At 37.3% G+C, this 24,034-nt stretch overlaps 1 protein-coding gene across 7 annotated transcripts in view; it reads right to left on the bottom strand.

The window, feature by feature from the left end:
- LOC122397267 (cGMP-specific 3',5'-cyclic phosphodiesterase-like) overlaps positions 1–24,034 on the bottom strand; it is a 100,576-nt gene that overhangs the window by 20,511 nt on the left and 56,031 nt on the right. For all 7 annotated transcript variants that reach the window (XM_043396341.1, XM_043396338.1, XM_043396339.1 and 4 more), the window contains 2 exons: positions 6,858–6,921; positions 176–432 (listed from right to left, as the gene is read on the bottom strand). In XM_043396341.1, the coding sequence (XP_043252276.1) occupies positions 176–432; positions 6,858–6,921 (321 nt within the window). The remainder of the gene's footprint in view (positions 1–175; positions 433–6,857; positions 6,922–24,034) is intronic.

The raw sequence follows: 24,034 nt of genomic DNA, 5'->3' as shown, positions 1-24,034 counted from the left end.
GAAAGCGATCACGAGGAATCACGGAATCACTGTGAAAAATGACCATGATTGGGAATGAACGTGATCGAATCACGAGTGATTCGAAAGTAGCAGTCCACGCTATCTCTAGTACATATTAGGAAATGGTTTTCCCGCGAGAAGGCATGCAATTTATAGACGACGATCAAAAGCTTACCTGAACCATGCCATGGAAAATATCATCCAGGAGACCCGGCTCCTGAGTTAAGGATTTCGTAGTAATCCTCTTACGGCGTCTCTTGTGCATCGTCAGGAAACGACCGGTGGGCCTGGGTCTGGAACGACCGATGTCCAAACTCTCCAGGAGGATTCGATCCGCCTCCGATAAACGTCTGAACGCAGTTTCCGTTGGCGGCTCATCGTGGACTTCCGTCAAAGTCGCTGGTACTCCCGATGTCGGTAACGCTGCGCTTTCTGTAACCAGATTTAAAACAATATTATTCTCTTAATAACCTAACTCAAACTGTTGTCTGCTCAGACACCGTGTAATCTACGACTTTCAATTTTATTTCGGAAATAATAAAAATCACCAGATTCGTTCCTCAATAATCATGGAATTAAATTACTAGACACACATAAACTAAATCGAACCGTTGTCTGCTTAGATATCGCGAAAGCCTACGACACCATTTCGATTTTCGATTTTACTTCAGAAGCATTCGAAATGACCAGATTCGTTCCTGAATAATCATTAAATTAAATTACTTGATACACATAACCTAAATCGAACTGTTGTCTACTCAGACACCGTGTAGTCTACGACATGATTTCGATTTTCAATTTTACTTCAGAAACAATAAAATCACTAGATTCGTTCCTGAATAATCATCGAATTAAATTACTGGACACACATAACCTAAATCGAACCGTTGTCTGTTTAGATATTGCGAAAGCCTACGACACGATTTCGATTTTCGATTTTACTTCAGAAACAATAAAATCACCAGATTCGTTCCTGAATAATTATCAAATTACTGGACACACATAACATAAATCGAACCGTTGTCTGTTTAGACATCGCGAAAGCCTACGACACGATCGAATTGAATCACTTGGCACACCGAATACACGAAAATGACAGAATTTTTCTTTTTGTCGCCTGCAAGCGAGGTAAAAATCATTTCTAACCAAACAGTCACGAACAGCGTAACGACGGTCTTAATAAGGAACTTAACAACGAGCTACTTCTCCCACTTAATTCACCATTAATAGAAACGAAATGCTGTTCAAGTGTGTCATAGGCATTTATGTCACGTGCGCGCATTTGCATGCAAAAGCAAAAAAAAAAAAAAAACACTGTAATCACATAATCACGCATCGTCGTACACGCCATAACGCCGAATAATACGATGTCGCAACCAAGTACCCCACGAATTGCGCAACAGAAATTATTAACGAGACAAGATGCACGTATCAAGTGGCGTACATTCAGCACCGTGTCGCAACGATACTGTCTGACAATGCTTTCTAACTGAGACATCATTACGCAAACGCGTAATTGCCAGGGAAAACTTTTTCTCTTCGGACGATAAGTATGCGTCTCTTGACGGTTTCGTAGCCGATCCAAACACTTGTGCGTTGCTTCCACGGCGCAGTATCGTCGATGTTTTTTAGAACAAACGACCAGGCTACACAAAGTGAGGTTATTGCGTGCCAAAGGGGGTAAAATGTCGTCATGGACAACAATCTTCTTCGCGAAACAAAAAATTATGCTAACACTCGATCGAGCCCTTCTAAGGGGACAGTACTGGAAACTACGCAATACCAAAAAACCCTAGATAGGTTTCTTCGCAACGAACCTTCGTTCACGAGATATTTTTATTTAAAGAGCATCGTTTCCCGCTACACTGCATTAATACCCAACGACAGGTTTACGAGTTGCGATAATTTATTATGTTCATGCATATCCCGGCCGTTTTTGTTTGTACTTAATTACGGTTGGGCAACAGGAGCCTACATATGTGTGTATCTGCGCGTTAATCATTGTCAGCGTACGCGATTCGACTTACGATTTACCGTGTTTATTATTTATCATAGATCGTTTAAAAGTGGCCAACCTTAAAATCGACCGCAATTAGACGCGATCGTTGCACAAGCAACCTACCATCACGTGTTTTAAACTACGGAGCCTCTGATCCCGATGTTCTAACTCGCTGCCAACGGGGCCGATCCGTTATTATTACCGTTGTTGTTTATAGACGATCGTAATCGACGCAGCTGAAAATAGTTGCATCGCCGACTATAGTTGTACCCCATACACGCCATGCAGTTAATTAACACGTTCACTGCCACGTGCACAATTTTCGGTATACGCTGCAACTCGTTTCAATGCCAAATGATAATTTTTCTCATTAAAAAAAAAAAAAAAAAAAAAATAAAGAAGTAAACAATAATAATTTTTCGAACATCTGTTAAGCCGTGTGCTAATGACGGCAATCAGTTATCAGTCCATTCAATTAAAAAAAAGAAAAAATGGTGGTAAAATTTTGCAATCGTTGTGTCTTGAAATTACAAATAAAAAATATTATTTACTTTGTACTTTCTTGTATTTTGTTTTACTATTTCTTCTGTTATTATTCTCGTATTTATGAATGAATTTATTTGTTTGCTGTGTCGTGAAAATTATTTTTTTAAATATTGAGGAAACGAATAAATTTCCTTATATGCAAAGGGGAGAAACATGTATAGGGTGTACCGTTTTCGGTACACATGGCGTGGAAGTGATACTTATAGTTAGTCAAAAGCAGCTTGCCAGTCCTGCGGGAATTAAGCATGGCGACGGTCACGAACGCCTCAACCTTCTTGTGTAAACGCATTAAGCTTGTCACAACTCTCGTGTTACGACTCATCTCAATAATCTCTGCATCCTACTCGTCGTTATTATATCTTACTTACTTGTTGGACTAGCACTAGCGATATTAAATTATGGTAGCGGAGGGGTACTATCCAGACTAGTAAAATCCGTCTGATTTCTGATTGATAGAATACACGTTACCTTGTTCGTTCTCTTTGGCGGGGGGAGGGGGATTTGTTTACAATAAAAAGTCAAGGTCACCTTCAATATTTCAAATGGTATTGCATATTGCTTTCCCTTCAAATTACTGCAGCTCCGGGACAAAAAGATAGCACACTTCCAAATTATTGTAATTTTCGTTTATTAAACATTACAAATTCAGCTTTTTGTGTGCATATACTTCAGACTGCTCTTGTTGATACATATGAATATGTTGTTTCTTTGGCCAATAACAAGACTAGATTTATAATTGAACAGTATACTTTTAATTTTAACACTTTTACTCTCTGCCATGCGTTCTCATAGTCAACTTAAAACCGGGGTTCCCCTTTCCTTTGTCCCCACGCTTTTATAAGCTTCATAGATGGCACCACCCATCCACTCCTCTTCCATACACAGGCACAGATACAAGAAGAATAGCATTGTAATATCTCTAACAGAATAAAATGAAACGAACCCTCCTTAATCTATCTATTTTTATTTAAAGAAATACGATTATTGATAAGATATAGAGGGACAAAATGATAGCACACTTGACGAGAAACATTAAGCATAAAACAGTTAATGAATATAAATGAATGCTTGATATTTTGTAGAACCTCCTTTGCATCTAATAATTTCAATCAATCTGTTTGGTAAAGATTTATAAGATTGTTTAATATTTTTTTGGCTAATATTCTCCCACTCGTCCAAAATGCACTGTTTTAAATCGTTAATATTTTGAAATTGTCTGCCATTTTGGTATACGGTTCTGGCAAGATGTCCCCAACAATTTTCAATAATGTTGTGGTCGGGTGATCTTGCTGGCCAATCCAAAGTACGAATGCTTTGTAAAGAAAAGTAATTCTTTAACGCTTTCGCCATGTGAATTACGGCATTATCTTGTTGTAAAATGTATTTGTTTCCAGCAATTCTTACAGCATATGTGTTTAGTTGTTCATTTATCATTTCAATATATCGTTCACTATTCATTCGCCCTTTTATAAATTTTATTTCGGTTTTACCGTAGTATCCAACGCCGGGCCAAATCATTACGCTGCTGTCTCCCATTTGGCGACGACTTAAAAATTGCTGTTCTATTCTCAAATCTTGATAGTAATAACTTAAGCCGTCTGGTCCATCCAAATTAAATCTTCCTCACTCGGTAAACATGACTCTTTTCCACTTTATTGTCATATTTATATGCTTTTCTGCAAACCGTAAGCCAAATACTTTATGCTCTTCCTTTAACCAAGGTTTCTTCTGCAATTTCCTTCGCACTAAATGCTTACATTTTTGTAAAACACGATGCACATTCTTTACATCAGTGTTTACACCAGCACTTTCTGCAATTTGTCTCGCAGTCATCCTTGAATTTGATGCTGTTCTCAATATTGCACGTCTTTCGCGAGTACTTAAACTTCGTGGACGACCAGAACTCTTATTTGTTCCGTAATTTTCGGGATTTTATAATAAGTTCATAATAACTATATGACTTCTATTTACAACTTTCGATATTTGTGCAATTGAATATTGTTCTTTCTATAACATCAATATCGTATGTATTTTTCATTCATTTAGCTTTTTTCCACGACCCATTTTTAACACTTTACTGCGTTTTTTTTAATCAGATAAATACGAAGAACGATAGGACACACGTTATCAACCACGTTTTATAAGGAATGTTCGCTATTCAGTAACTTATACACAACTAAGAATCGCAAATCTACTTCTTGTGCTATCATTTTGTCCAGCTTGCAGACCAAAATATTTATGTTTTCATTCCTGGAGTTCTGTTGAAATAAATACTGCGGATGATATTCAGTCCACTATACATACGCATGCCCTTCGATGCAAACATATTAAAATATCCATTTTTCTCAGTTTACAATACCAAACGGGTGAAATTATAAGATATGCTATCTTTTTATCCCAGAGCGTATCGTGATCTTCAGATGACCTTGACTATGGATATTTGAGTGTAATTAAGCGATTCGTAATAACAACAGCGCGAATAACTCGAAACGAATTCAACGACCTGGTATACCATGACTTTCGGGTGACCTTGACTTCAGATATTTACGTTTAATCGGAATACGCGTGATAACGACGGCGCGGATGAAAGCGCGTGGACGACATTTGCATGTTCGAGTCGGATTGCAGTATCGTTATCGGAAAGTTTTGGGGCACCGGTAGCCAAACAACAAGAAACAAAGCCCGAACCATCGCGATTGGAAATAGAACGCGAGCGAACGGCGGGTTGTCGTGACGAGTTTACGTACTGTCGCTGTCTAATTAACCTAATTGCAGCCGCGAGTGTTATCGGTCAAAGAAAACGGCAGACTTTATGACGCGTAAATTTCATCGAGGTTATCGCTTCGTTTCCCTTTCCGCCTCGTTTGTTTTTCAACCGCATCCACTGGCCGGCAAAAGTATTTACTTACTCAGTTCACGATTTTTTTTTTTTTTTTTTTTTTATGCGCGCGCGATCTACCGTAATAAATAGAACGCGTTCGATAAAGAGCTTTGTACGAAACGATTTTATAGAGGTACGAATTTATATTAATGTCCATTAGGTGCGTCGGTACGGTGTGGAAGAAACCATAAATTAACACCTTCGATGCGTTCTTGTTTCCGCGATCCAGCGTAAAAGATCCAGTTATCATCGCCTGGACGATCAACTCTGATCATATTTAATTATTTCTTTTATTTATTTATCAAAGATATTGAGTTTTTCTTCTCACTTGTTACTATTTGATATCTTTGATTTGAGAAATACAGTGATTTACAGTATGTCTGTTTTCATTTATGGATTCGTTAGTTTGAATAAGAATGTATTGGAGGAACACTAGAACTACCGACAATTAAGGTGTGTTTATTTGTATAAAGGAAATTGAAACGACAGGTGCGTGAAGAAATGTAAAATTCAATGGAAAATTACGATCCAAAAATTCTCAGTCGAGTAAATTTTTTACAGGTTTCATTAGAAATTACAAATGGGTCATTTTGACTGGTTTGGTAGTTCCAGTGTTAATATCAGCGAATTCAATATAAAATTCCTTCGTAATAATGAAATATAGTCGATGAAATCTTGAATGAAAATCTGAGTTTTGTTGGTTTCGTAATAACCGGCTCATATGTGTTCTACGAATGAGAAATCTATGCATGAGAACTGTCCAGCAGGAGCTGATAGTTGGGTCAAGTGGCGTGTTATTAACGCCGCCGGGGGGAGAAAAAAAGGAACGTCGCCCCTCTTTCTCGTCGAACAGATTTGCAAAAGCATTTTCTGTCAATTTATGGAGACTTATCTGGAATGGATCGTTAATGAAGATTATTATTCAGTCTTAAAAATAATGAACACATCGGAGATAAAGGTTGAGCGATTGAACGGACAAGGGAGCCCCGTATTTCGAGTAGAACAAAAGAAGCTCGAACAGCTCGCAGACTGCAACTGATCCAGCGGAACGAGCTTTGCGAGGAAATGGAACGCTAATTATATGGGCCTGAAATGGCGGATTAACCTCGCACAAAAGTAACTTAACAAGAGTATTGATTTCTTTCAACTCGAAAACCGTATTATAGAACTTAAAATTTTCAATATTTAACACTAAAATATAACGGATCATCGATGTCGAATTATTGTACTGTTCTCTTATAAATATATCTATAAATACAACGATAACTGTTTTAACATGCAGTTGTACTGTTCGTAATGTAAACAAGCAGATATTTAAATTGCAAAAGGAAAAGTGATGCTGCTCGAACGATCGAGTCTTGGTTTCGAAATACGAAAGAAAGGATTAAAAGAAATTCAACTCGATCGAATATAGGACGTGGTTTCACTTACCGGAAATACGGACGAACACAGCGCTCTGTTCCCCACTGTCCACTGTTATCTCTGTAGTCCTCCTCTGCAATGATAAGGGAGAGTACCGTTGATTAAACTTTATTATTGTGTAACTTTTCACTTTTGACAGCACGACAAGATATAACACAATCGCTATATTCATTAGAAATAAACCGAGTTATTCTGGGATCCGCCATCTTGAATATATGTGTAATCGTTCGTTTCTCGCGTATGAATTCTTGTACAGTAAAATTACGATTATCCGGCATAAGTAATAGGTAATTGGACTATACCTATAATACGTATGAAGTGATAAAAACGAGGTATACGAGTAAACGTTACATCCAATGTATTCTTTCGACCCATTTTTCTGAGGTTCCCATTTTTCCCCAATTTTTCTAGAGCCCCATTACCATTTTCGTGTCACTCGCGATATTATCAACAGGTTACAAAAATGACCACAAGTGAAACTAAGACAAAATGAAATTACGGAAACATTTCTGGCCACACATTATATTTTCGGTAAAGAATTTTTTTTCTCGAAAGTGCGTAGGATTTCGAGGGTATGTCTGTTCACCAAAAATAATTGTAATTGACCCCTGCAACGGAGAATAATTTTTCTAGAATAATTTGAAATTTTTTTTTCGCCGAAAAATTTAGGCACCCCCTTGTCGATTTTCCTTAAAAATTCGTTTTTAATAAATTTGTTTGATGCCCTATAGAAAAGTTGTCTAATACCTTTTTGTAGGTACCTATGAGCTCTACTTCAGAAAAAAGTTTTATTGAAATATATTCACTATTGTACGAGTTATGGCTGTTTGAAAATTGGACCACTTTTATGGGGGTTTTCGCACTTTACGGAGTCAAGGAATAGCTCTTTCAATGTTTTTAGAATTGCTACATATTGTTCACTAAAATACGCGTTATTTGCATTTTTAAACATTAAAATTCTTCAATCCGTTCAGAAGTTATGACATTTTGAAAATACGTAAGAAATTTTGGAGTGACATTTCTGGCTTGAAATTATATTTTTGGTAATGAATTTTTTTCTCGAAAATGGATAGGATTTCGTGGGTATGTCTGTTGACCAAAAATAATTGTAATTGACCCCCGCAACCGAAAATAATTTTTCCAGAACGATTTGAAATTTTTTAATTTTGTCAAAAAATTTCACACATTCTCGAATTTTTTTCTCGAAAGTGGATAGTAATTCGAGGGTATGTCTGTTGACCAAAAATGATTGTAATTGACCCCCGCTGTCGAGAATAATTTTTCCAGAATGATTTAAAATTTTTTAATTTCGTCAAAAAATTTGTCCACCCAGTGAGATTTTCATTTGCTTTATATTATATTTAACTATTACACTAAATTAAATTAATATTACATTAAATATTACGAATGTTTGTACTACAATATTGTAATACTGAAACTCGATATTCCATAAGTGTTACTATTTTTATTATTAGTATACTATTTACTCAAGAATTATGGTATGTCAATATAATGCCAGAGGAACATAAACGCGTACGTTCCTAATGATTTAAATACATTCCTTGATAACGGTAAAAATTAACAAAAAAGAAAAGTTTTACTACAATTAATTTTGGGCCTCTTTTTGGGTCTTCCTGTCCATTATGCGACGCCAATGTTTCGATGGTTCCCTATTGTCATTATCGCGGGTCCCTTTCATCCCAGCCTTGATCACGATCAATAATGCAAACGATTTTACCGTGAATTGACTCCACGACGCTTGTATCTTCGTTCTCGAGGACAAATGCCTCGAGCAACGACCGCGCGAATAAATGTCGTGAATTTATCGGGGAATTCGTTCGAATAGACGTTTGATGAAACGTAGACGTCGAGCAAATTGTCCCCGGCCATTCAAAAACGCGAATGCGAGACGTGTGCGCTCGTGTAAACGCGAAACGAGCGAGAAAGATCCGGGCGTAGAGGGGGAGAACAAAAAGGGCACGAGAGGGAGCGGAGAATAGTGCAGAGTCTAGGCAAACGCGACCTAACGAACGATTGGTTCGACCTGGCAGTGTTCGACGACTGAAACTAGCTGGCAGACTTTTCACTGGCGGATCAGGCCGATTGCCAATTACAAAACGGTCCGACCTGGTTTCGGATTCGCCCCGAGGTCCTCAGGTACCGGCGCGACGCAACCGCGATCACCAGCTTCGTGATACGCCTACGAAATGCCCATGGATTCTTCCAAGGAACGACCGGGAAACGTGCATCGTCGGACGATGGGAAGAGACGTTGGCAGAAATACGTGGACCTTGACGAAACATTCCCGAACACGTTTCGACAGACCAGCTACCACAGATTCCGACGAATCTGCGTTAACCAGGGATTGAAAGACCTCGGAAATAATACTAGAACTACCGAGGATTAGAGTGTACCTATTTTTACCAAAGAAATTAAAACGATAGACAGGGGAAGAAATGTATAGCGCAATGGAAATAGGTGTTTATTCATTCTCTCGTAGAGAATTACGGTTTTCAAAGATTCGATCGAATAAATTTTTTAGAAGCTTTATTAGAAATTACTAATCGAACATTTTGACCGCTTTGGATGTTCTAGTGTTAAGGGGACTCCTTATTGAAAGAGGTAGGTTACTAAATAATCTGGCTCTTGGATTACTTATGAATTCAAGATTTACTTAAGGAGACTATTTGTTGAAGGACTTAGGTTACCAAACAATTTAGCTCTTGGATTACTTATAAATTCAAGATTGACTTAGGATGACTCCTCATTAGAGGATGTAAGTTACCAAGCAATCTGTATCTTGGATTTCCTAAATTCAATATTTACTTCTATTTAAATTGAAGATTTACTTCAATGCTTCGTTCGATACAAATAAATTCTTCATTTAACTTTGTTTCCTGTTACAAAAGTAAACAAAATAGCAGAAGGAGAGTTTTATTAGAAATTACGAACGAATCATTTTGACTGCTTTGGTAGTTCTAGCGTTGAACTGTTATTTGTCGGTGTTTGCTTGAAAAATTCAAGTCCAGTAGGTGAACGTAGCTCAGGACGAGCAATCGTTTCTTCAAGAATGTTTTTAAAATCATTGATTATTAATTTTTCCGGGAGATCAACGGGTCCGGATCTCCTCGTGTCGCGGTTCCAGGCGCCATTTTGGCCCCGACGGCGGCGGGAAAACTTTTTTTCCACGGATCCGACCCAGCACTCGGGGGAACGCGAGCAGGGAACACGAAACTGGAAAATTCATCATCGGTTTTTCGACTTCTCTGCCGCGGTCCCCTGACAAATGGCGACCTTCCGTCCTCCCTGATCGCGCGACTCGTTTACTCGGCCCTTTCTTTCCGCGATGCTCCAAGTCCTGTTCGTCGTACGCAATAGCGAAACCCCTGCGAAACTTTCCACGAACGGAATACTTTGTCGTGCACTTTCGAAAAAGGAATAGATTGGCTCCACATCGAAAGCCTAGAAGAGAATTTCTTTCGTCGTTCGTACGAGTTTTGATAATTGTAAATTAACTAGCTTTAGTCTGCGGCTTAGTGTTCGGCCACCTCTGGGAAAAACTTGAATGGGACATTCTAAAGATCGAAATAAGACGAAAATCAAGAATATCTATTTGTTGATTGAGGCTTCGTTAAAAAGTTATTAACATTTAAAGTTCCATACCGACCAGAAAATTTTTCGACAAAATTCAAAAATTTCAAATCGTTCTGGAAAAATTATTTTCGGTTTCGGGGGTCAATTACAATCATTTTTGGTCATTAGACACACCCCCGAAATCCTGAGCACTGTCGAGAAAAAAATTCGAATAGGTGGACAAGTTTTATTAACAATTTTGTTACTATTTCTTTAACGAAGCTTCAATTAACAAATTGGTATTCTTGATTTTCGTCTTATTTCGACCTCCAGAAACACTCGTTAAAATGTTTTCCTGGGATGGCGGAACATCTTGTATATTGTATCCTTTTATCAGCTTTACGCGACGTCTGTGTCGTGTAACCCTTTGCACTCCTACGTCGAGTGTGATTCGACATCAATTTTTATCCCAGGAACTCCTTTGTCGAGTTCCAGTCCACATTTTTTCAAGTCCAAATCAAGGACATATCTTGAAAGTTACAAAATGCAACAACAGTGTAAATAAAACAGTTATTTTAACAGGCAAATTTCGAAATAAAACACTTAAAGGCGTTGGGAGCTGCTGGTAACAAAATTGAAATATAATTCGGAGTGCAAAGGGTTAATGTTCTAGATCGAGTCATTTCATTTTAAAATATCACTATAGTCAATGTTTATTATCCAGCTAAAAATTAACTTTTCTTATTATTAAATAACTTTTTTTTATACCATAAGGCTATTTCATAAGAATATCATTGTGTTTCATTTTAAGATATCACAATAATCAATTTTTATTATAAAACTAAAAATTACATATAATTATTAATAATTTGTTTTTTGTTGGGAGATGCTGGTAACAAAATTGAAATATAATTCGGAGTGCAAAGGGTTAATGTTCTAGATCGAGTCATTTCATTTTAAAATATCACTATAGTCAATGTTTATTATCCAGCTAAAAATTAACTTTTCTTATGAATAAATAACTTTTTTTTATACCATAAGGCTATTTCATAAGAATATCATTGTGTTTCATTTTAAAATATCACCATAGTCAATTTTTATTATCCAGCTAAAAATTAACTTTTCTTATTAATAAATAACTTTTTTTCATACCATAAGGCTACTTCATAAGAATTTCATTGTGTTTCATTTTAAGATATCACAATAGTCAATTTTTATTATAAAACTAAAAATTACATATAATTATTAATAATTTGTTTTTTGTTGGGAGATGCTGGTAACAAAATTGAAATATAATTCGGAGTGCAAAGGGTTAATATGTTCAAATAAGTTGTTGTTTCGTATATTTTTGCAATTTGAAAGAAAAGACCAAATTGCCACGCCGTAGTCGAAATCAAATCGGTCAATCGATGACCCATTGTACTTGGCGAGATAAAGTCCTCGGGTGCCCGTCGAGTTCCCTTATCGAACATTTAAATCTCGATACTGTGTGTCGGGTGGCCAATAAATTAAACCTTTCCTCCGAAGATTTACAACGGAAAAACGAACGATTACAAAACACAGAGGGTCCAGTTTACGTAATTGCATTGGCAAGAGCGCTGTATACATTATCTATTACGTCCTTGGTGGTTTCTACCATCTCTTTTTCATACGGAACCAACCGCGGTTAATGTTGCAATAAACCTTTATTAAAGTCCTGTACCTTATTTTCGAATAATTTTTACGCTCGAGCGTTTAAATTTAATATTATTCATACGGTCCACAACGTGTCAAGGAATTCGAACGCGAATCGGTGTTTAGCAATAGCTGGAACGATCCTTCGGGGATTGGCTGCGAACCAAATTTTCATGGACGGTCACGAACAGATATGACCGGTGTCGAATTTATTATTCTATTCGCGACAGGCTTGATATATGGCCCCGCGATCGAATTAAAGCTATGCACAACCGATGTCGCAAGCACAGAGGAAATATTGAAACTACGAATGCTTGACCCCCTAATGTAAATACCGAACGAACGTTACGAAAACCGCAGCGGAATTTCGACTACGACATCACGGTATTGGTCGTTGCTCGCGAATCGGGTCAGATTAATATTAAGATGTTCCATAGGTTTAACCCTTTGCACTCCTATGTCGAGTGTGATTCGACGTCAATTTTTATATCAGGAGCTCCTTCGTCGAGTCCCACTCGACATTTTTTCAAGTCCAAACCAAGGACATATCTTGAAAGTTACAAAATGCAACAACAGTGTAAATAAAACAGATATTTTAACAGGTAAATTTCGAAATAAAACACTTGAAGGCGTTGAGAACTGCTGGTGACAAAATTGAAGTATAATTCGGAGTGCAAAGGGTTAATTCGAATTATTTACACGGGATTAACCTTCTGATAAAAAGGGAAACGTAACGAAATTCCAGCACGAAATCAACGCATAATTCTGTTATCGTTTAGCTGTTCAAAAGATTACCCTTTTCGTCTGTTGGTGTCTTCTAACAGTCGATGCACTGTACAGAGCTTTCGCGAGTGAAAATTCGACAGTTGTTACGGTACGAGTTTTTGGGAGGTGTGAAGGCTGAAAGAAGACCCACATAAATATTAACCAAAAGGAATTTTGCGATGCTGGAACAGTGCCTCCCTCGATAATCTATATCTATATCTATACTATATCTTCTTCTTCTACAGGATGTCCCGTAAATAGTGTAAGAACCGGAAATGGGGGGTAGCTGAGACGATTCTGAAGAACAATTTCCTTTGCAAAAATGTCGGATGGGGCTTCGTTTTTGAATTATTAACGAAAAACACTGACCAATCACGGCGCTCGCAGATACATATATTTTACGATTACATGGTTTTTTTTTATTATTATTTCCATGGAATAACGTGCTGACTATTAGTAAAGATGTTCAAGAAAACGTTAAAGCATCTTTACGATTGTTTTTAAAATTTTTATAAAAGTCAAGAATTAAATGAAAAATAATGAAAAAATGAAAAACAGTTTTCAGTGAAAATATACAGCGAAGAGTAACGATTGAACAAAATCGTAGGATAGGAATTGTTTACGTTGGATTGATACGAGTATACATTTACAGAGCATTGGTGTTATTCGATAAAATTATTTTATCGACCCGTTTGCGGCCAGCAGTATACAATTCTCATTTCACAGTAATTACCATCAAAACAATGGAATGTTCTGAGCGAAGTTACAAACTGCGGGTAGAACAACGTCGACGCTTTATCGTTATGCACGGCGACACAAACGCCGAGCGAAGCATTAATATTCATATTTTAATTAAGAACAATAATTGCATGTAATCAATATCAATTGCCTCGGTGAGTAACGAGTTGTCCAAAACAGGAGCAAATGTCACGAGAGATGGCGTTGTGCATAAAGGAGCGACAGGAAAGGAAGAAAAATGTTAGTTTCTTTCTTCACCCTTGAACGTAAAAGGGAAATACATTTTCCCGTACAATATTCCATCTTTCACGACGATAATTTTTCATACGAACTATGGAACAAAAATGATTTTGTACAAAAGTAGAACGTCTTCTTGAATACTATCAAAAACTATTTTTAAGAAAAGTTCTTTGAAAATATTCCAAAAATCAAAAACGATATTGTGGATGTTTTCAACCCCGGCGGTGCAGTCGATGCGTGAAACAAACGGGACCTCAATTTGTTAACAGCCACGCTAACATGTCGACTACCTGTAAATAAATGGTTGGCTCGGTTTCTCGTTGCAACGTGCACACAACGGCGTGATGCGACTTCCGAATGACGCATAGGCGTCAACGATCTGAACAAACGTTGAGGCAATTGTCTCAAACTCCAGTTTGCTTCGGAGGTTGTATTTTGCTCCCATATCGTTTTAGTATGTTTCATTTTAACATGTTTGGTGTCAATTTTTACAACGTTAGAAGACTCTCATCTTCGACAAACTGACTTTGATTTCAACAAACGATACGCAACCATCTGAAACTCATGCTTGCTTCAGGGGGTTGCATCTTATTCCCATATTATTTTACTATGTTTCATTTTAACACGTTTCGTGTCAGTTTTTAAAACATTAAAAGACTCTCATCTTCGACAAATCGACTTTGATTTCAACAAACGATATGCAACCATCTCAAACTCATGTTTGCTTTGGGGGTGGCATTTTTCTCCCACATCATTTTACTATGTTTCATTTTAACACGTTTGATGTCAGTTTTTAGAACGTTAAAAGACTCTCATCCTCGACAAATTGACTCGACTTTGATTTCAACAAACGATATACAATCATCCCAAACTCATGTTTGCTTTGGGGGTTGCATTTTTCTCCCACATTATTTTAATATGTTTCACTTTAACACGCTTGGTGTCAATTTTTAGAACGTTAGAAGACTCTCATCTTCGACAAATTGACTTTGATTTCAACAAACGATACGCAACCATCTGAAACTCATGCTTGCTTCGGGGGTTGCATTTTTCTCCCACATCATTTTACTATGTTTCATTTTAACACGTTTGATGTCAGTTTTTAGAACCTTAAAAGACTCTCATCTTCGACAAATCGACCTTGATTTCAACAAACGATATGCAACCATCTCAAACTCATGTTTGCTTTGGGGGTGGCATTTTTCTCCCACATCATTTTACTATGTTTCATTTTAACACGTTTGATGTCAGTTTTTAGAACGTTAAAAGACTCTCATCCTCGACAAATTGACTCGACTTTGATTTCAACAAACGATATACAATCATCCCAAACTCATGTTTGCTTTGGGGGTTGCATTTTTCTCCCACATTATTTTAATATGTTTCACTTTAACACGCTTGGTGTCAATTTTTAGAACGTTAGAAGACTCTCATCTTCGATAAATTGACTTTGATTTCAACAAACGATACGCAACCATCTGAAACTCATGCTTGCTTCGGGGGTTGCATTTTTCTCCCACATCATTTTACTATGTTTCATTTTAACACGTTTGATGTCAGTTTTTAGAACCTTAAAAGACTCTCATCTTCGACAAATCGACCTTGATTTCAACAAACGATATGCAACCATCTCAAACTCATGTTTGCTTTGGGGGTGGCATTTTTCTCCCACATCATTTTACTATGTTTCATTTTAACACGTTTGATGTCAGTTTTTAGAACGTTAAAAGACTCTCATCCTCGACAAATTGACTCGACTTTGATTTCAACAAACGATATACAATCATCCCAAACTCATGTTTGCTTTGGGGGTTGCATTTTTCTCCCACATTATTTTAATATGTTTCACTTTAACACGCTTGGTGTCAATTTTTAGAACGTTAGAAGACTCTCATCTTCGACAAACTGACTTTGATTTCAACAAACGATACGCAACCATCTGAAACTCATGCTTGCTTCGGGGGTTGCATCTTGCTCCCATATTATTTTACTATGTTTCATTTTAACACGTTTCGTGTCAGTTTTTAAAACCTTAAAAAGACTCTCATCTTCGACAAATCGACTTTGATTTCAACGAACGATATGCAACCATCTCAAACTCATGTTTGCTTTGGGGGTTGCATTTTTCTCCCACATCATTTTACTATGTTTCATTTTAACACGTTTGATGTCAGTTTTTAGAACGTTAAAAGACTCTCATCCTCGACAAATTGACTCGACTTTGATTTCAACAAACGATATACAATCATCCCAAACTCATGTTTGCTTTGGGGGTTGCATTTTTCTCCCACATTATTTTAATATGTTTCACTTTAACACGCTTGGTGTCAATTTTTAGAACGTTAGAAGACTCTCATCTTCGACAAATTGACTTTGATTTCAACAAACGAGACGCAACCATCTGAAACTCATGCTTGCTTCGGGGGTTGCATCTTATTCCCATATTATTTTACTATGTTTCATTTTAATACGTTTTGTGTCAGTTTTTAGAACCTCAAAAGACTCTCATCTTCGACAAATTGACTTTGATTTCAACGAACGATATGCAACCATCTCAAACTCATGTTTGCTTTGGGGGTTGCATTTTTCTTCCACATCATTTTACTATGTTTCATTTTAACACGTTTGATGTCAGTTTTTAGAACGTTAAAAGACTCTCATCCTCGACAAATTGACTCAACTTTGATTTCAACAAACGATATACAATCATCTCAAACTCATATTTGCTTTGGGGGTTGCATCTTGCTATATCATTTTAGTATGTTTCACTTTAACACGTTTGATGTCAGTTTTTAGAACGTTGAAGGCTCTCATCTTCGACAAATCGACTCAACTTTCATTTCACCAGAAGTGTGAAACATCTTGCCATCCTGTCCATCACTGTAATCTGTACAACAAACTCTACCGAAGAATTTGAGGCTACCATAAAACGACGATTAAATCATTCTACGCTGGTATAAATGTCAATTACTTATAAGTGGATACAATTGAACGTTATAATTATAACCCTTGCGGCGTGTTCCAAGACACAGTAACGCGCACGAGTCCGTCCAGAAAGCTACGAACGACGTATACCGAGGGTTAAACCACCCTGTTATAACTTTCACTTCAACTCCCGTTTCAAGATTAAAAAAAAAACACTATTCCGTGAAATTAATTTAATTTTATATTTTCGTTAGAAGGAAGTTGGTGACTATTATAAAAAATTCTTAATACACCTGCGCTGTTTGCATGATTTCAGTTGATTTTATATTCAAATTTACCAAATTAAAATATTTCAGGGTCCAAGCGACGTTCTTTCTTAACACTAGATTTACGGAAGCCGTAAATTTGACGGGTGTCTGATTCCATATTTAAAATTGCAGAACCCGTAAATATTATTTTTTAACAACTTATATTAAATTTCATTCATAAACATCTTGAAATTGGAGAATAAGTTTTATTTATCACAAAAATTACAATGTAAATAGCCAAAAGTCACTATTTTTTATGCATGACAAGTATACTCGTCATGACACAAAATCCCTGCCACTTCTCTATGACGAGTATACTCGTCAATCATAACTAACTGGTTAAAATGGCCAACCACTGTACTCCGTTTACCCCGTATATAATAATCAAATAAAAAAGAAAAAGAGACGATTGTTTTGCGAACCTCGTAAAGGTACATACACTCTTAAGACGGCTATTTTTTACGCATGACAAGTATACTCGTCATGATACAAAATCCTGCCATTTCTTCATGACGAGTATATTTGTCAATCACAGCTAACTGTACTCCGTTTACCCCGTATATAATAAACAAATAAAAAAAAAAGAAGAGACGATTGTTTTGTGAACCTCGTAAAGGTACATACACTCTTAAGACGGCTCCTCTGAGTCACCAGAGTCTCGTTTGCAGGTAACCCTATTTCGGTACTCTGACACGACAGTCACGGCTGCTTAACGCAATTGCTGCGAACCTTTTGAAAGCCTCGGCCCCCTTTCAACCCCTCCCGTGCCGCAACCTTCCTCCCCCCGTCTGCCTTGCTCCGCTTCTTGTCCGACCCCTTCCCGTAATTTTCTCTTTCTTCGGATTCTCGCGACTTCGTTTACCGCCCTCCTTCGCGGCCCTGAATACTTCAGGACACGGAGAGGAGGGCCGAGGAAAGTCAGTCCCGTGACGTCATCGAGCCTAGGGGTCACGCGTTGAAATTCAGGTCGACTCGCCCCACCCCTATCAGCCACCCTCTTTTCTCTTTCTATCTCGCTCCGTGAGCCACACTCTACATGCACTCTAACGTTACTAGGAGAAGAGAAAGAAAAAAAAAGAGAAAAAAAAATGGGAGTAACTTCTCCACGGTCCTTTTGTTTCTCGTTTATCTTTTATAACGCGTTACGTAACGCCGCTCGTTGATACGGATTTAATCTCGGCAACATTGCGGTAAAATTAGTAAATCGCAAACCAGCGTCTATTAATAGCCGTCGTGCACGCTCTCCGTGTGTGTGTCCGTTGCGCCGTGTACGTGTGTAATTACATACGACACGTTATAGAAATTTGCATATCGCATTTGTGCCCTCAACGTCTCGAGAATTCGTTCGAAAATATCCGGCGGGAAATTACTAATAGCCGTCGGTTGCGAAACGACGCGATTAAAAAGCATCGTATTTTTAGAAACGTAACTGTCTATCTTCTAGCGCCGTTCGACGCGATAAAATAAGAAAGAAAAGAAAAATATGAATTCATACATGGACGCGACCTTGCGTCGGTGCTACGGCTGTCTTTGTCTGACGACTATACCGCGGCTGTTTCCTTCGATTGCTTACGAGTAACGCTTCTTATCTCATGCACGACCGTCTGCTATGTAAACATTATTTTGTAATGTGTTTAAATCCGTCCGGTACCGTTCCCTCGGTGACAACAGCACGCGTGGAAAGTTGTTAATACGGTTCTGCGATAATTTACATTCGTATTGATAATGGCAGTTCGTACGAACGCTGACACGGCAGACGTATGTTCGATGCACGGTATTGGCGAATGCAACGTTGTCTCGGCGAGATATTTGCACGTGAAACGTTTTCCTACTGAGCATTTGTCGCGACAAAATGTAGAAAACGCCAGTAGACGCCATTGGTACGGGGTGTGTAAATTAAGTAATGAGACTGGGAACTTTGGGACGTTAGGTGAACGTGTGATACGCCTTCGATACAAGTTTGCACCCCCTAGAGTCATTTGGTTGTCCGTAGGAATTGTTTTCGTAAAACAGTCCTGTCTAGTGTGTTCTGAAAATTAGTGATATTTATTTGGAACAACGGTGCGCTATTAGACTTTGCTTCAGTTTTGCAAAACTCCAACAGGCCTACGGAGACAGTGTTTTGTCAAGGGTTCAGGTTTTTCGGTGGTTTAACACTTTCACTGCCACGTCATCCACATATGGGTGACAGAATTTATCATTACGATACTAGAAAAATTAATTCTCAACCTGAGACGTTGAGAAAAATAAATTTGGATAGAATTTATGAATTTTAACAAGGTTACAAAAATTTTAGGTTATGTAGCTTACTATGGTCTAAAATCAAAATTCTACTTTTGCAGAATGTTATATGGTTTTGATCTGGCAGTGGACGTGTTAAGGCATTTCCAGGAGGAAGAGGATCGATTGAAGATGGACCATACAGCGGAAGACCTTCATCTTCAAGAAACGATGAAGATGTCGACAGAATCCTGGGATCTTGTGCGTTCAGATCCCTGGTTGACAGTGAGAATAATTGAGGAGAAGTTGAACTTGACTCACACCACTTTTCATCAGATTTTGACCAATGAATTGGAGATGAGAAAAATCTGAGCAAAAATGGTTTCCAAGAACCTTCTACAAGATCAAAAGGACATCAGGAGGGAAAGGTGCCTTGATCCCCATTTTCCCCATTTTCTGGAACGTGTATTACTGATGACGAGTCTTGGATGTTTGAGTATGATCCAGAAACCAAGCGCTAGATCATGGAATGGCACACTTCAACCTCTCCAAGACCCAAAAAAGCAAAAATGAGCAAGTCAAAGATCAAATGCTGATTTGCTTTTTCGATAGCCAGGGAATCGTCCCCAGTTTGCGCCTCAAGTTCTAGAAAAACTTTGAAAAAGGGTCATGCGTGTGAGACCAAGCATCAAGAACAACTGGGTGTTCACGACAATGCGCCTTGTCACATAGCAATCTCGATAACCGAGTTTTTGGCCAGTAAAAACATTCCTGTGGCTCCTCAACCTCGAGTCCTTGTGATTTTTACTTCTTCCCCAGAATGAAAAATCACCTCAAGGGATGTCATTTTGGGACACTCGAGAACACTGAAGCAACCGAAGACTATACCAGTATCCAAATTCCAGTACAGCTATGAGGATTGGAAGAATCGTCTCCAGCGCTCTGTGGCTTCCCAAGAAAGTTATTTCGAGGGAGATAATATTGAATTATAATTCCGTTCAATCAGTCTCGTTGCTTAATTTACACACCTGCATCCACACTTTTGTTTCGAACGCGATCGAATATATAATTGAGCCGTTTGTTTTGAAAGTGGCGTAAGCCCATTTATGTGCTTCGGTACACAAGTAGTGTACGTTAAAAGATATAAAATGATATACATGGTGTTAATAAAATACTGCAACAAATAAAGATATTTACAAAAATTTGGGTGTACCAATATTTGTTTGATCCGCTGTATACAATGCTTCTCTAGGAATTTGAAAATAACCATTAGCGAGAAGATACTTGGTATATTTCATCTAAATCAGTTGCTGATTTTCTGCAATTTATGATTTGTTATCGATAAGTGTATTCAGATAATCTCAATGTAGGTATATAGCTTAATTGTATTACGCATTAGTATGCTAATAATCCTGTAGAGGGTTACACAGCATTCAATAAAAAAAACAAACTTGCTCAAGGTGAATAAAAGTGAAACAAACAAAACTGCGTAAAACAAAGTGAACTAAAGTAGAAACTAATGTTGTTTTCTGCAGATAAGATAGTGTCGATCGTATAATGAATAGAAAAGGAGAGTCGTACCTTGTATACGAATTGTGTAGAAGAAAAATGTATTGGTATATTTTTGCAAACGAAAGAACGAGTTGGAGCCAATTTATAGGCATTTAACGAATCGTCAACGTTGTAACAGCATCCTCGACAAGTACACGCGAGATCCACGCGCGTCTAAGACAGGTAGAAGGGCTAATCGCGAAACGATCGCGAAACCATCAGATTTTTTCTCTTAGAGCAGCAGCATCTGGGTCGACATGAATCTTTACGATTCCTCGTCCCCCAGAGATCGATCCACAACGCGGATCCGCATCTTACTTTACTCGCCATATTGGCATACCCGGCGTATACGGACCAGCCACTGCCACTGAATTCATTATCTTCGTCTTGACGGCATCCCCCGCGCTTTAAAAGAGATATTCAAAGCCACGCGGGGGATCCTGAAACATTCGTCCTGGATTTTCAACGACGCGAGCCGGTTCTTGTCGGATCCGGCGGAGAATTATTCGAGATACGAAAACGGAAATAGCTTGGATCGCTAGGTGGACGAGTTTTATAGATTTAGGACAAATCTTTAAACCCTGGTCGGTCGCGACTAATTGAGCCCAATAACATTGTCCATCTTTGATCACAGTTCATATTATTATTATTATGTTATATTATCAACGAATAAACATATTGTTAACATAAATAAAATACAACATTATCCACTTCAATGAACAAATAAAATGGTTCAGCGAATGCATTTCTATGTTTCAAATTACTTTTTGTATATTTTGTATTATTTTATTTCTATCAATCGGTATTTGCATAACTTTTTTTACCCAATTTTCTTTCCCTCGGCATACTTTCACCGTATAAAAGGAGGGTCAGATAGAACTATAATCAATGAAATGGGCCGTTTATTTTGAAAGTGGCGTAAGTCCATTTTCCAAAAAAATCGAGTTAGCTACCTTAACAGTTACATTTTTACATGATCTTTTCATTCCGAAGCAACTTGTTACTAATAATATTTAAAATCATTAAGATTTTGTAACACGAAAATTTGCTGGTTAATGAAGCGATGAAAAAGTTTATTTTGAAAGTGGCGTAAGTCCCGATGCGAGAATTTCAAATGGATATGGAAAATGTTATGCAATAAAATTTTATGGGATCCCAGCTTTTTTATTTTGTTGCATGGTATTATCAAAGTACCGGTTGAATTATCAATGTGAAATGAAAAAATACTGACGGTGAGAGAGTAAATTGGTATAAGATATGTTGGATGAGATTTTTGAGAAGCGATCCATACAAGTTATTCTACAAAACGACAACAAACGAGGATGCACTGTTCAAAACATTGGATTTACTACCGCAACGAGGAAGACCGAAAAACTTTAATAATATCAAGTTGGCATCACTACACAAAACAACGAGATCACTCACAAACCTAAAATACAAGGACTTAATGGATTTATTACATTATATACCACCTGCATACCAAACTTGAGAAGACTGAATAATAATTAACGAAACAATATTAATTTTAATGTCAAAATTATTTAACAGAGAATAAAAGTTAAATATTTTTTTGATTTTATAACATAAAAGTGTATACATTTATTTCGATTTCAAGGGACTTTTCCCATGGACTTGTGCTTTCTTAAGAATTAAAAACGTCAATTCATTGATTTTGAAAGTGCCGTAAGTCTAATCATAGCCATCAAAAACATATTATTTCTTAGATAATGTTAATTATGCTAATTAGGATGATAAATTTGACACCCTTAGAAACCCAAAAACATTATTCTACTATGTCATCTGTTATCCATATCTTTAAATTTAATCCAACGTAAACCCTTCAATATCTCGATTTGAACATAAATGGACTTACGCCACTTTCAAAACAAACGGCTCATATGACATTGATCTCTCTGTTCGATAGAAGTGTTTAGTTTCGGTATTCATCTCGTACAGGAATAATTTTCGTTATTTCTTTATAATTTCCGTTGTTATCGATATTGAGTAATGTGCTTCGCTATACATGTAGTGTATGTTAAAAGACATAAAATGATATACATGGTGTTAATAAAATACTTCAACAAATAAAGATATTTACAAAAATTTGTGCCAATACTTGTTTGATCCACTGTATACAATGCTTCTCTAGGAATTTGAAAATAACCATTAGCGAGGAGATACTGGGTCGAAAAAGAAAAGTGTTAACCGTGTAAGGGGTGGAACCTTAAGGGGCCATTCTACCTTGTAGGCATGAAAAATACGTGTTTCTTTGTGATTTTTTTACGGGTTATTAAAGAGCGATTAATTCCGGATTTTGTAGATACATTTATTATATATTTAGCTATATTTACGAATTTTTGCAACGCATAATATCTATTGATTACGCTGTTTTTGTTGATCATCAAACAACAGTTTTTACGAACGGCACCCGACTGCGTACGTGATATCTTGCGAACAAGTTATTCGAAATCCTAAAACCAACGATATTCTTAATATAGATGAGTGTGGTTATAGCATGAACTAGGATCTTTTCAAAAAAACAAAAAATGGCAAAATGGCAGCTATTTTACGAATAAATACTGAATATTTTCATATATTTGGTTGCTTTTTTGTTAATAAAAGAAAAAGTATTGCATATATCGCAATTATCCTAGTTCATGCTATAGGGAGACCAGTTCTGAAGATACTGTATAAATTTGATGTTAATATCTTGAATAGTTTTTTAGTTATCACGCACGCAGTGCCGAAAAATGTAGTTTCGAGAAGAACAGCTTTAAAGTTTTACGTCCAGTTTTTATATGTATACGTGGATAGTGTGGTATCTTACGGTCAATCTGCTATGCCGGGTCCATATAATAGTCCTTCTGCTTCTTCAAATAATTCATTATTTTTCCTCCAATCTACCCTCCCTTGTGGCAGCAAGGGAACGACGCTCTGCTGCATTTATTCGGCGATTGTCCGAAGCGTCGGCGAACATCTTTGCCTGCGGTCCAATTTTCACTCCCAACAGTTCCAATATTTTCAATAATGGAGAATACCCATCATTAAAGGTACATACGGCAAGAAAAGCTGCTATTTGAATCACTTTAGCACCCGTGTATACAGGGTGTTCGGCCACCTCTAGCAAAAATTTTAATGAGCGACAGTAGAGGCCAAAATAAGACGAAAATCAAGAATACTAATTTGTTGATG

This window comes from Colletes gigas, unplaced genomic scaffold (assembly GCF_013123115.1).
Source record: "Colletes gigas isolate AHSC1104 unplaced genomic scaffold, ASM1312311v1 Colletes_gigas_Sc00009, whole genome shotgun sequence".
Classification (NCBI taxonomy): Eukaryota; Metazoa; Arthropoda; class Insecta; order Hymenoptera; family Colletidae; genus Colletes; species Colletes gigas.
Note: the sequence above shows the minus strand (reverse complement) of the source record. Positions and strands in the feature narration are given on the sequence as shown.